At 53.6% G+C, this 13,973-nt stretch overlaps 1 protein-coding gene across 3 annotated transcripts; it reads left to right on the forward strand.

The window, feature by feature from the left end:
* The first annotated feature begins 763 nt into the window (after positions 1 to 763).
* Positions 764 to 9,641, forward strand: SPATA20 (spermatogenesis associated 20). 3 transcript variants are annotated; one of them, XM_060203724.1, is made up of 17 exons: positions 764 to 1,150; positions 1,496 to 1,614; positions 1,727 to 1,906; positions 1,986 to 2,050; positions 2,763 to 2,917; positions 3,013 to 3,156; positions 3,239 to 3,440; positions 3,960 to 4,090; positions 4,208 to 4,312; positions 4,507 to 4,581; positions 4,680 to 4,889; positions 4,974 to 5,166; positions 5,522 to 5,690; positions 6,159 to 6,367; positions 8,098 to 8,297; positions 9,038 to 9,118; positions 9,280 to 9,641. In XM_060203724.1, the coding sequence occupies exons 2-17, from the start codon at positions 1,538 to 1,540 to the stop codon at positions 9,448 to 9,450; spliced, it is 2,367 nt and encodes a 788-aa protein (XP_060059707.1). In that variant the 5' UTR covers positions 764 to 1,150; positions 1,496 to 1,537; the 3' UTR covers positions 9,451 to 9,641. The 3 variants fall into 3 exon arrangements, with proteins under 3 accessions (XP_060059707.1, XP_060059706.1, XP_007525659.1); XM_060203723.1 differs by having other exon boundaries at positions 765 to 1,150; positions 6,156 to 6,367; XM_007525597.3 differs by lacking the exon at positions 764 to 1,150 and having other exon boundaries at positions 1,492 to 1,614; positions 6,156 to 6,367.
* The last annotated feature ends 4,332 nt before the right edge of the window (positions 9,642 to 13,973 follow it).

Genomic DNA, 13,973 nt, shown 5'->3' on the forward strand with positions numbered 1-13,973 from the left:
TTAAAAAAAATTTTTTAAATGTGGTCTGGGAGATGGTACAGTGGATAAAGAATTGGACTCTCAAGCAGGAAGTCCCAAGTTCAATCCCTAGCAGCACACGTACCAGAATGATATCTGGTTCCTTTTCTCTCTCCTCCTATATTTCTCATTAATAAATAAAATATTTTTTAAAACATTTTTAAAAAAGACATAAAGTTGGCTCCTCATTATTCTTGGGGGTGGAGGCTGTTCCCACAGTGGGCAGGATTAGAGCAGGACCTTGAAGGAGGTTCAGCAAAGGTCTGGCTGGCTGGACCTAGACAAACTACACTGCAGTGTGCAAGGCCTCTCTTCTCAGGTGTAGAATGGACACGTGTGAGGAAAAAATGAATGGAAGCTCTGCCATTTCTTGGCCCTGGTCCTTACAGCTCTCCGTGTTCCCCTCAGAAAGGTGATCCTTCCAGCAGCAGCTGGTTTAGGTCCACCTGAGCATCTAATTTTGTGTCCAGAGCCCCGTCCTCCCAGGGCCAGGTCCTCCCTGGCCTGCAGTCTCGCACATGACCACCAGGCGGCACTCGGAGACCATCCATGTGGTCCAGAGTCCGTCAAGTCTGTCCTGCAGCTGGGTTTCTTGGGTGCAGGCTCCCCTTAAGGCAACCCTCCCACCCCACTCCCAATGCTGGGCGGGGCCTCTCAGCCCATAGCCTGTAGCAGCCATGCTGGGTTCTAAGCTTGGCTGCGCTGCAGTACGCTGCGGCTCCACACTCGGCCTGGGTTGGAGCCTGCAGCAAGTGCAGTCCTGTAAATGGGTCTGTGACCTCCAGGGGGTGGGTTGTCCGGTGATGGTCCCTAGTTCTTGTGGCCACCCACCACCCACCACCCCCTAACCCTGCACCAACTTTGTGCACCAACACTGTGAATCCCACCTGGCCCCAGTATCATCCTCCTCCCTTCCTCCCTTTCCTATGGCTGAAGGGGGATTGAGGGAGAGAGGCTAGTTCCCCTGGGGTTATCCTGACACTGCCTCCAGGAAGTCTTCCTTGAACCCCAAAGCTGAGGTAAGAAAAGTGTCCTGTTGCTCCGTGGGCTGGCTGAGTTAACATTTATTGCTGCAGGGACATGTCATTATTTAGGTCGGCCTGCAGCAACATTTTCTCAGACTAAGGGAGAGGTGAGTTGCTGCCCCATTTCTGATTCTCTGAGGTCCAGGGATCTAGTACAGGGCCCTACACAAGAATCCAGAGGGTGGGTGTTGAGTGAGGGTGTCCCTCATGTCTGTTTTCTCCTGACCACCCCTCACCTGGTCCAATCCCAGATCCAGCTCTTCCCAGTCCACCCCCCAGCTGCCTGGGGCATCCTTCCCAGCTCACATTGATATCCGGGTGTGCCAGAGAGATGCCTCCCATGAGAAACCTTGGGGAGGGGCCCCAATAGAGGGACAGAATGGAGCCCCGAGGACCATTCTATCCATTGTGACTCACCCTGACCTCACAGTCATCATCCTTCCCACCGCCAGGTCCTAGAGGCTGGGGGAGACTGACCTGCCAGGGAGCCCCCAATGAGCCACCTTACTTCACCCCCCCCAAAACATAAGGGGGAGCACAAAGGCCACGGTCTCCCCCGTGGTTCAGAAAGGTGGGTTGGGGGCTGGGAGCAAGGGATTCTGGGAGGGATGCTGGAGGGCAGAATGGGCCTTGGGGTGAGCCTGGATCTCACCCCCTCAACTGAGTATCCTACGGCATGTCAGGGGAAGCTCCTCCCGGGACAAGGACCGGAACGTGACAGTCAGTAGTTCAGTGCCCATGCCCATTGGAGGGAAGGGAAGCCGGACCAACTGTTCCCAGTCCTCATCACAGAAGGTCCCCAACCGCCTGATCAATGAGAAGTCACCATACCTTCTGCAGCATGCCTACAACCCTGTGGACTGGTGAGCCCCTCCTCTCTGCCCTCCCCCTCATCCTCCTTTACCCCAGCCTAGTGGGTGACACCCTGTCCTGTCTGACTAGGTATCCCTGGGGACAGGAAGCCTTCGACAAGGCCAGGAAAGAAAACAAGCCGATTTTTCTCTCGGGTAATGCAGCTGCCTGTCTTGGGATGGGAGGAGGGACAGTGGTGGCAGATGGGAAAGTATTCCCTGGGCCTAGGAACTTCCTAGCATACTAGAGGCAACAGTGGAGGAGCCAGGAGGTGGTACAGCTGCCACAGTGCATTTGTTACCATTCTTGAGGACCTGGGTTTAAGCCCAAAGTTCCCACATGCAGGGGGGAGGCTTCATGATAGTGGAGCAGTACTGCAGATGTCTCTGTCTCCCTTCCCCCCCTTTCAATTTCTCTTTGCCTGTCAAAAGAAGTAAAGAAAAAAATTTGAAGACAGTCCTTGGGCCCTTGGCTGGCTGACCCCCCCCCCCATTCTAGTCATGGTTTCTTTTTCTTCTATTTTTTTTTTATTGATTTAATACTGATCAATAAGACCGAAGGACAAGAAGGGTACAATTCCAGACAGTTCCCACCACCAGAGTTCAGTATCCCATCACCTCCATGGGAAGCTTTCCTGTTCTTTATTCCTCTGGGAGTATGGACCCAGGATCATTATGGGATATAGAAGGTGGAAAGTCTGGCTTCTGTAATTGCTTCTCTGCTGGACATGGGCATTAGCAGGTCAACCCATACTCCCAGCCTGTTTCTATCTTTTCCTAGTGGGGCAGGGGTCTGGAGAGGTAGGGTCCTGGGACACATTGGTGAGGTTAGTCACAGTTTTTACCTGTCTCCCATGGCCCATTTCAGTGGGGTACTCCACCTGCCACTGGTGCCACATGATGGAGGAGGAGTCCTTCCAGAATGAGGATATCAGCCGCCTGCTCAATGAGGACTTCATCAGTGTGAAGGTGGATCGGGAGGAGCGACCAGATGTAGACAAAGTGTTCATGACCTTTGTGCAAGTAAGCACTGACCTCAAGGTGGGGGGGCTGAGCTTAGGAAGCAGTGTGTCTCTGTGCCAGGACTGTGCCCCTCACCTTCACCCTCTCTCTGCCAGGCCACTAGCAGCGGTGGCGGGTGGCCCATGAATGTGTGGTTGACTCCCAACCTCCAGCCCTTTGTGGGGGGCACCTATTTTCCCCCTGAGGATGGACTGACCCGAATCGGCTTCCGCACAGTATTACTGAGGATACGAGAGCAGGTGGGTGTGCATCAGAGAGTATGGAGGAGAGAGCTGGAGAATAAGGGACCCCCAGCGCTTGCTGACCTCCTGTTATCCACAGTGGAAGCAGAACAGGAGCACCCTGCTGGAAAACAGCCAGCGTGTCACCACGGCCCTGCTGGCCCGCTCAGAGATCAACATGGGGGACCGCCAGCTGCCGCCCTCTGCTGCCACTATGAATAGCCGCTGCTTCCAGCAGCTGGATGAGGGCTACGACGAGGAGTATGGTGGCTTTGCTGAGGCCCCTAAGTTTCCCACGCCTGGTCAGTGCTCCCTGGCCTTCACACCCCAGCTAAGTCGCTGACTTCCTTCTGTCCGCATGGGCCACTGGCTCTGTACAGGCTGGGGTCTGTCCCCCGCTGTCTGGTGACATCCCTCTGGCCCTACCCCAGATAATAGCTTTCTGATCTCTGGGTTTATCATTGACCATCTGAACTCCAGCCTGTCTAGAGAGATTGCCCATTGAGTGAGCTCTTAACTCCAGCCTGGCCAGAGGTTTCTGATGGGCAGCCAGGGAGCTAGCTTAGCTGGTAGAGCATCCGACTTGCATGTCTGACATTCATGACTCAACTTCCAGTGCCAAAAGTGGTAGAGAGGTGCTCTGGCTTGCCTCTCTCCCTTTCTCTCTGACTCATGTCTCTTTCTCCCCCCCCCTCCTTCCCTCCCTCCCTCATTCATAAAAAATTTTAACAGAATTAAAAAAAAAAACCTCTCCTGGACACCCAGCTCTCTACCTTCCCTCTCCTGCCCATCTCTCATCCACCTGCTCTTGGTGCTTGCAGTGATCCTGAGCTTCCTGTTCTCCTACTGGCTCAGCCATCGACTAACCCAGGATGGCTCCCGGGCCCAGCAGATGGCCTTACACACCCTGAAAATGATGGCCAATGGGGGCATTCGAGACCACGTGGGGCAGGTAAGAGAGTGAGGCTGGGCCTTTGAAAGCCAGGCTCTCTCAATACAGGAGGCAGTGGGGTGTGGGGTGGTGGCTGAAGCTGGCTTGGCCTCCAGCCCTGTGTCCCATCTGGTGCAGGGCTTCCACCGTTATTCCACCGACCGCCAATGGCATGTCCCTCACTTTGAGAAAATGCTCTACGACCAGGCACAACTTGCTGTGGCCTATTCTCAGGCCTTCCAGGTGACTCTTTGTCCCAGCCCAGAGCAAAGGCACTCATGCAGGTGCACCCAGCCCTGGCTCTTCCTGCTCTTTAACTGACCCCAAATGCCTTCCCACATGCCGGCTTCCTCTGAAAACTCCAGGGAGAATGCTGACTGCTTCCAGCACCTGGGCAGCCTCAGCAATGGTTGTTTACAGCCCCCTCCTCCCCCTAGATCTCTGGTGATGAGTTCTACGCTGATGTTGCTAAAGGCATCCTGCAGTACACGTCTCGGAACCTGAACCACAGGGTGTGTGTCCACTGAGGCAGGCAGGCCTGGCCCGTGGGAGGGCTTGGGACCTCTACTATTCTGTAGGCGATGGCCAACCAACTCTCCCCTCCCCACAGTCTGGAGGCTTCTACAGTGCTGAAGATGCAGACTCGGCACCAGAGCGGGGCATGCGGCCCAAAGAGGGTGCCTTCTATGTGTGGACTGTCAAAGAGGTCCAGCAGCTTCTCCCTGAGCCTGTGCCGGGGGCCACTGAGCCACTGACCTCAGGCCAGCTGCTCATGAAGCACTACGGACTCACAGAGCCCGGCAACATCAGCACCAACCAAGTGAGGAAATGAGGGACAAGAGAGGGCACTTGGCCCTGTTGGACAGCCCAGTGGGCACGTTCCAACAAGGTCTGCTTCTCTCAGGACCTCAAGGGGGAGCTGCAGGGCCAGAATGTGCTGACCATCCACTACTCCCTGGAGCTGACAGCTGCCCGCTTTGGCTTGGATGTGGAGGTTGTACAGAGCCTGCTCAACTCGGGGTTGGAGAAGCTCTTCCAGGCCCGGAAGCATCGGCCGAAGCCACATCTGGATAGCAAAATGCTGGCTGCCTGGAATGGTGGGAGGCTACACCTGAGAGAGACCCGCTCCGTTTGTAGAATTAACCTTTCTTCACCAGGACCCTTCTGTATCTTGAGTGTCTGATGGCTAAATGCGAGTCTCCCCTTGATCATGTTCATTAGCCTCAACTTACAAAGGAGCAAACCAAGTTGTAGAGGGTTTATGTTACCTTCATGGGTTGCACAGGGCCCAGAAGCCCAGTTCTGCCTGGTGCTGGAGGTCCAGGCCTTTTACCTGCTCACCACACTGCTCTGGAAAGGTGTTGGAGTCTGGTGGGAATGGGGGTGGGCATTATTCAGAAGGAATACCTGGAGGGTCCTGGCCAGCTTCTCAGGGGGTGCCTCCTCTTCTAGGTCTGATGGTGTCTGGCTACGCTGTGACCGGGGCTGTCCTGGGCCTGGAGAGGCTGATCAACTATGCCATCAACGGTGCCAAGTTCCTGAAGCGACACATGTTTGATGTGGCCAGCGGCCGCCTCATGCGAACCTGCTACGCAGGCTCTGGGGGGACTGTGGAACACAGGTGGGGAGCTGTGTAGATCGGAAGGTTGGTCTCTCTGGGCCTCCTCTATTTTCCTTTCCCTCCTTCCTCTCCTCCGAGTTGGTGCCTGTGTTGGATTTTTTGTTCACTTACTGTGAGCTCCCAGGGCTCATTTGCTTAGCCAAAAAAATAGGCTAAGGGCCACACAGGACATGGCCTTTGGGGATTAAGTGAAAGAAAGGTTGGGGAAATGACTGGGGAGATGGCTTAAGTGGTTGAGCAACAACCTCTCATGCCTGAGGTTCCAGGTTCAGTCCCCCAGCACTGCATATACCAGAGTAGTGTTCTGGAGTCTCTCTCTTTCTCTTTGCCTCATAAGAGACTCACTCATGTAATAAAATAAGTCTTAAAAAAAAAAAAGGAAATGGGGGGGAAGAAGGCTTACCATGGGAAAGCCCCTTTCTCCCTGATCCAGCTCCCAGCCCTTCCCAATACCTGTCCTCACAGCAGCCCACCCTGCTGGGGCTTCCTGGAGGACTATGCCTTCGTGGTACGAGGTCTGCTGGACCTGTATGAGGCCTCACAGGAGAGTGCTTGGCTGGAGTGGGCTCTGAGACTGCAGGACACCCAGGACAGGCTCTTCTGGGACTGCCGTGGTGGTGGCTACTTCTGCAGTGAGGCAGAGCTGGGGGCTGGCTTGCCTCTGCGTCTGAAGGACGGTCAGTATGTATGTGGGGGATAGTGGGGTGGGGGTGGGGTTGCATAGCTGTCTTGGGGTCCTGCGCCTATCCTAGGGGTTGGTCTCCTCCTGGGAAGGCTAGTGCTGTGTAGTGGTGGATGGCTGGGGAGGGAAGGGGAGTGAGGGGGCAGGGCCCTGTGGAGTTCACATCCCCACAGCCTGTTAACCACCTTAGAGCTTCTTTAATTTTCTTTTTTATCCTCTCCTCTCCTTTCCTTATTTTATTTTATTTTATTTTATTTTATTATTTTTTACCAGAGCACTGCTAAGTTCTGGTATATGGTGGTGCTGGGGACTGAAGCTGGGATCTTGGGATCTTGGAACCTCAGGCACAAAATCCTTTTTTGCATAACCATTATGCTCTCTCCCCAGCCCTGAATTTAGCTATTATCCAGTGAACTTAGCTATTAAATCAACTATTGTTTAGTAGCAGTAGCTAGTGTGCCTGGATTCATATACGGAGCCAGGCTGAGTTGGTCTTTGCCCTGTGGAGGCTTGTGATTTAGTCAGGGAGACAACTTAGAAACTGGAACACCAAGTCCAAAATGTAGGCTCACCCAAATGTGTAGTTAAAATTGTGGGTGCCATGAAAAGGGAGGTGCCCTCATCATCACCTGCTGGGTCTGGTCTGGTAGCAGTCCCCCATCCCCAAATGTAAGCTCCTTGGGAAGGGACATTCTGTCACAGCTGCACCCCCCAGCGTCTGGTGCAGGCCAGGTATGTAATAGGTGCTCAACAAATGCTAGCTGAGAAATAAAAGGGTTTTGAGAGAGAACAACAGGATGTGTGTGTGTGTGTCAGTCCAGCTGGGGAAGGTTAAACCTAGGACAGGTGTCATTTATCCCCGGGCTGGAGGACAAAATGGGCCAGTGTGATCATAATGGAGCTGGGAGTGGAGGATAATTGGGGGGTGGGGTGGAATGCAAGCAGAAGGGACAGCCTGTGTGGGAAGCCCTGGAGACACAGCCTGTGCCACAAGGCTAGGGAACAGAGGCCTGAGGAGGGAGAAAGAGTGGAGCTGGCTCCCATTGATAAGGCAGGGAGTGGAAAGCTTACAGTAATTCCCAGTGAGTTGTAGCCTGATCTGCTTAGGCCCAAGGATGTCACTCTGACCAGAAGGGGACAAGGGAAAGAGGCGATCAGTCAGAAGGCTAATAGTGGCATGTTGTCCACAGGCCTGAGTAAGGTAGCAGTGTGGGGGAGGTATGGCAAAGTTGGCTCTGTTCAGGTTGCAGACCTGGCAGACTCATGGGTGGATTCCAAGAGGGAGGTGAGGGAGCAGGAGGGGAAGGAAGGCTGCCTGTCTGGCTCCAGCCAGATGATGGCATTAAGATGTCAGCAGTGAAATGGGGGGGAGGGTGTCAGGGGGGCTGGGTACCACAGTTCAACCTGGACAAGTGGGGCTGAGGATGCCAGTGAGAGAGAAGTGCTAGCAATTGCTTTGCCACCTCATTGCACTGTGTGTGTGTGTGTGTGTGTGTGTGTGTGTGTGTGTGTGTGTGTGTGTGTGTATGCATATGCATGCTTACTCTGGCTTGCTAAGCACTGATTTAGGGCAGCCTCCTGGCAGCTGCTCTGGCACCCCACTGGCTTCAGACCTGGGCAGAAGTAGTGGCAGGGACTCCTTTAGCCCATCCTCCTTGCTGCCCAGGGCCCAGTTACTGGGACTCAGAAGCCGTCCCTTAACCATCCCACTCTCATGCCCTATAGATCAGGATGGCCCGGAGCCCAGTGCCAACTCTGTGTCTGCCCACAACCTCCTTCGCCTGCATGGCTTCACGGGCCATAAGGACTGGATGGACAAGTGCATGTGCCTGCTGACTGCCTTCTCTGAGCGCATGCGCCGGGTCCCCGTGGCACTGCCTGAGATGGTCCGTGCCCTCTCGGCCCACCAGCAGACCCTCAAGCAGGTGGGAGAAGCTGTAGGCCCTTGGGCTGGAGGGACCCTGAGTGGGCCTCAGTGAGGGGTGGGGGACTGACATGCCTGAGCCAGGCATCTGCAGGCAGGATGCAGAGGTCAGATGTGGGGCCCTGTGACAGGTGAAGTGTTTCTCTGTACATCATCTGTATGCATAGGTGTTGTGGGACTACTGATGTGTGTGCAGGTATATGCATATCTGCATGTGGTCCCAGTGTATATTCGTGTGTATGTGACTCTGCAGGTATGCAGCTGTGTGCCTTCTTGAGTGTGTGCTCTCCAGTATAAATTTGCCTTTCTGCAGGTGCATGCTGTGTGTTTAGGTTTGCCTGCTTGTTTTTGTGCATTTGCCTGTCTATCTGTGTGTGTGTGTCCACATGTGGCATTTTTGTGCCTCTATGCAATCATCTGCTATGTGCATGTGTGGCAGCTGTGTCTCCCTATACGTACATGTTTGTGTGTTTATGTCTCCCACTATATCATGTCTTCTCTGTGTGTGTGTCAGTGTTTGAATCTCTCCCACTATGTATGGCATTGCCAGTGTGTGTGTGCACTTCTGCTTGCTGAGCGATGATTTAAGGCAGCCTCCTGGCAGCTGCTGTGTACATGCTGAGCTGAGCCCATTTCCTTCTTAGGATGTTGGGTAGGGTGGAGGTAATGGTTAAACAGTGACAGATCTGGGCCTAGCCTCTTGCATCCATCAATGGAGTTGCTTTTCTGTCCTGACCACAGATTGTGATTTGTGGAGACCCCCAGGCCAAGGACACCAAGGCTTTGCTGCAGTGCGTCCACTCCATCTTCATCCCGAACAAGGTTTGTGTCTGAGCTCAACCTCCCTCTCTACCTCCTACTTTCAGCCCCCTCGTATCTCCTCCTCTGCAGGCTGCAGCGAAGAAAAAACAAAAAAACACTGCTGCTTCCTCCCAGTATCCTATTCCTCCCATGTGACCCTCTTTACTGTGCCACTGCCCCAGGTACTGATCTTGGCTGATGGGGATCCTTCCAGCTTCCTCTCCCGCCAGCTGCCATTCCTGAGCACCCTGCGGAGGGTAGAAGACAGGGCCACAGCCTACGTGTGTGAGAATCAAGCCTACTCTATGCCAGTCACTGAACCCTGTGAATTACGAAAGTTACTTCACCCGTGACTGTCCTGCCTCCCCTGGGCTGGGGCAGAAGGTGGAGCCTCCCAAAAGACCAGAGACTCAGGTCCTGTAGGACCCTGCAGAACTTGTGGGCAACCCTGTACACCCTGTGACCAGGCCAACTTAGCTATTCTCACTGTTCCCCTATGGGCATCCACTCACCCTGGAATAAACCTAACAGTGTCCCGTGGTAACTCAGGACCTGTTTTGCCTTTGGAGGAGTGGCCCCAGGTACCCACCTGGAAATCGGCACCTGAAAATTGGCAGCCCTGTCCTCTGAGATCCCCTAACTGCCTCCTCTGCCTTCTCACAGTTTGTCACCTTCAGAAGTCACCAGCCTGTCCCTGCTCCTGTTCATGGTCATTGTAGCCTGAAAAGAACAGAAGTCAGGGGACCAGCAATACCCTCAGGAAGCAGGGGGTGGTGGAGTATGACTTGCCAGGAGAGGAAAAGGCCTGTTCTGTTCTTCCCCTTCTCTATTGCTTTAATCTGGGGAAGAGGCAGGCGAATATTTTATGTGTGTTTTCATTTTTCACGGGATGGTGACATTTGCATATGCTCAGGTGCATTGTGGGAGCTGCTGTCATCAGCACCAAGGATTTTTCTTTTGGGGTATTCATCCAGCCCTCAGTTACATCAGGATGGAGCAAAACCTCCCTGCAGGAGGTCAGATTGCCTACCCCTTAACCCCAACCCTATTCATATTCCATGCAAACCAAATGCAGCAGAAAGAGTTCTCTTTCATCTGGAACAGATCCTGAGTTCAAAGTTCTCCAAATCTGAATCTTTCCTTCTAGGAGGAAAATTGGTACTTTCCTATGGTCCCTCCTGTCCCTTCAGTATTGGGAGATGCTCAAGAGCCTCATTCTGGGTTCCTGCATTTTCACTGTTCCCTGGAACCCCATCAAGTTTACACCAGGGGGAGGCCGAGGGGGCTAGGAGGCATATGCTGGGGAGGACAGGAATAGGATGATAGGGCTGACAGGTGAGAAGGTGCCTTTGGGGCTCTGCTGAGCCTAGGCACCCTCAGATCCCAGAGCCAAGTAGCACAGATGGCTGGGAGAGGCTGTTGGAGAAGAGACCCGGATGTAGTTGCTACTCATGGGGAATGTCAAAACTGTTGTTGGGAGTGGGATGTGGCAGAAAGGAGTGGGGAGACTGGGCCAACTCACTCCAAGGTATGATAAGGACCATGTCACCTCCTGCATACAGTCACATACAATCACTAGGAGTGGAGTCAGTTTTGCCTGGGCAGCTGGGCCCTTGGTATAAGCCACCAACCCATCCGGAGGGCATTAGGGTTCCAGCCAACAAAGTCAGCTGGTCTTTTCTGGCTGGAGCCTGATCAACCTTGCCAGAAAATCTGATCATTGGGCAAGTGGAGCTGGGCCGGAGGTCTGTGAGGAGGCAGGGTAGAGTGGGGTGGGGCACAGGTGGCCTTTTTGGCAGCCCCAGCCACTGCTTTGTTGTCCCATTGACTTTGGTGAGTGAGGTGGCCTGGCAGATATTTTGGGCTTCATACAGGTAGCTATTGATTGTCCAGGGAGGGTAAGAGATTTGTTTGAGGCAGCTTGGCACATATGGTTCTTTCTTTCTTCCTTCCTTTCTTTTTTTAATTTTTTTATTTATTAATGAGAAAGATAGGAGAAGAGAGAGAAAGAACCAGACATCACTCTGGTACGTGTGCTGCCAGAGATTGAACTTGAGACCTCATGCTTGAGAACCCAGTGCTTTATCCACTGCGCTACCTCCCAGACCAGGATGTGGTTCTTTCTAAAGTGTTCCCCCCAGGAGATGCAGGAAATGTTGTGAAGGAGTGTAGTCTTCTGCTCATCTCTTCCTTCATCTAGTCTTCCTTCTGCTGCTGTGTTTCTCATCTTTCCCTGTACCTTACAGTGGGGTTCTGTAAATGGATCTAGAGGGAGGATTTAGGGGCTTGGAGCATGATTTTCCTAAGAGCACTTGCATTTTCCAAAGAGGGCAAGGCTAAACATAAGTCTTGTTCAGATACAGGGTCTTAAGTCTAAAGCTTTGCTTCCCCTGTGCTATTCTGTCTTGGGTCTGAGCAGGACAGCCCTAAGGACTAGGGCCCTGTGGACCAGGGCCATTAGACACAGCATCTCAGGGCTTGGGGAATCACTTCAGTAATCTCGTCTTTTTGTACCTCCCTCTTTTTATCTGAAAAATGGGCAACCAGCTCCCAAGGCAGTTCAAACAATATGCTTCAATATATCATGACTGAGCAAAGCAGCACAGATGGGAAGATTACTGTAATTCCTAAGGGAGCTGTGTGGGTTTTGTAAAAAGGAGGGTAGGGAAAGGGGGAAGGGCAGAGGGGTCTCAAGGGGCTAGTTGAGTAGGACCTATGAGGTGGGCCTCAGGGTGTCTTTAAAGCCTGATGAGGTACTAGAGAATATTTAGATCTAACTTTATTAGAAAACAAGGTCTGAAGAAAGAGATGTCTTGCTTTTCTCATTCCCACTATCTGCCTGAGGTTACTCACTTGGTTGACAAGGATTTATTTCCCCCTTGTTATGTGCCAAATCCTAGATCAGGCCATAGTGAGCACATACATAGGTAATGAGTGTGTCCCCAGGAGGCAACACAGAGTCTCATGTCACTACCCACATAATCATATCCCAGCCTGGGCCAGGTGCCATGAAGGTCTTTTTCTGCTCAATATTATGTCTTTAGCACCCTGGCACTCAGTGGGTACCACTTCCGAAGAAGGGGAATCAGAGCTGGGGTTTTGAGGGTGGGAATTAAAGATAGTTCGATGGCTTTCTCTGTGGGTCTTGAGCTTTTTCCTACCCTTTCCCCACTCAGCTAGTAGCATTGTTAACTGCTATAATACCCTGTGCTCCTGCAGTGTACACACACACACACACACACACACACACACACACACACACATACCACTTAGGGGACAGGTCTCCTCAGGCCCAGGGAGGTAGATGTGAGTCTCAATTTGTCCAGATGGTGTGTATGCCAGCTTCTTCCATCTTTCTGGGTATTCAGAGCAGAGCTCAAGCCAGGAGTGGCCTAGATGATGGATGAATGGATGAAGGGGCCTGGGAACCTTACCATTAGGTTGGGCAGACCTCTCTGGCCTCATTTTCCTTTCTACTAAGAGGGGATGATGGAAGTCACTAGCTGCCACCTGCCCCTTGTCCTGGAAGCACGGGCCAAGCAGCAGACTGCAGGCCAGCAGGAGATAGGAAGGTGTCAGACACGTGGGGCTGCACCATAAATAGGCCCCCTCTCCCAGGAGAGGGCTTCGAGTTCAAGACTCTTGAGCAGAATGAGAGCAGAGACTCCCGCCAGGAGAGAAAGGCACTTAAGAGAGCAAATGAAATGCAAATGAACCGGCCTCATTTGCACAACTCTGTGCCCAGATTTCGGCGAAAGGGCAACCCCAGAGGTGCAACCCCAGAGGTGAGACGCCGCAGCCACTCTGCCCTCCCGGCTGCGCTCGGCGAAACCCGCTCAGGAGAGCGCCCAGACAGCCACCCCGCGCGCGGCGGGAGGCCCACTGAGGCCGCGTGGGTGGCGCAGCCTTGGGAAAGCGCAGAACGCCGCGGTGTGGGGGGAGGGGGCGGGGGCCCGAGGTCATCCTGTCCATCCCGCTGCGTTTCTCCGCAGTGGCGTCAACGCCCAGCCCCGCGGTGTCTACACCTCCCGCAGAGATTGGGGAAGTGCTTCCCTATGTCCAGTCCTCCGTGCCCGCCCCGCCTCACCCCTAGTGCCCAACGGTGCTTCGCTCCCAGGTACACACAACCTTTTGGGGGTGACGCCGCCAGCAGCTAGAGGGAGCAGACGCAGCCGGGGACTTGAGAAGGTGAGGCAGGCACGGATGGGGGTCTGAGAGTGTATGTGCGCTTTGAGGACGCCGCAGAGAGTACCCACTCGGCCGGGGGCGAAAGGCTGCGAGGACTACCCCGCGAGTCTGTCTGTGGACAGCCTCCCCACAAACCACAGGGAAACTCGAGGGAGGGAGGGAGAGAGAAAGAGAGAAAGAGAAGGGGAGGAGAGAAGAGAAGAGAAGAGAAGAGAATAGAAGAGAAGAGAAGAGAAGAGAAGAGAAGAGAAGAGGGAACACCGAGGCACAAAGTGAAGGTTTGGTGAGATTTTGCAAGTCTGGCGAGCCATCGAAGCCCCTTCTCTGTTCTTCCAGTCCCCGCAGATTCCTTCACAGGGTTCACTTCTGCTCTACAGCCTCTCTTGGGGATGCAAGGATCTGGTGTGAGCTGCCTGAGGCTGCGCAGTCAAGAGCGAAGCCCCCGGGTGGGGTTCACACTGTCCAGAAGAACCCTAGGGACAGACAGGATAAAGGTCAGGATAAAGGTCAGGCCCGTGAGAATGACAAGCGGGCCAAGGCTAAGAGGTCAGGGTCAAAGTTACAGAAGTGAACCTGTGAGCCAGATCTACAAGCCCCCAGAGGTGATGAAGGCCACGCAGTGTCCTCGTTACCTCAACCTTTCCGTTGTTTTGCCCAAGGCCGTCCTCCCTCTGGCCTGAGGCCCCAT

Source organism: Erinaceus europaeus, chromosome 12 (genome assembly GCF_950295315.1).
Source record: "Erinaceus europaeus chromosome 12, mEriEur2.1, whole genome shotgun sequence".
NCBI lineage: Eukaryota > Metazoa > Chordata > Mammalia > Eulipotyphla > Erinaceidae > Erinaceus > Erinaceus europaeus.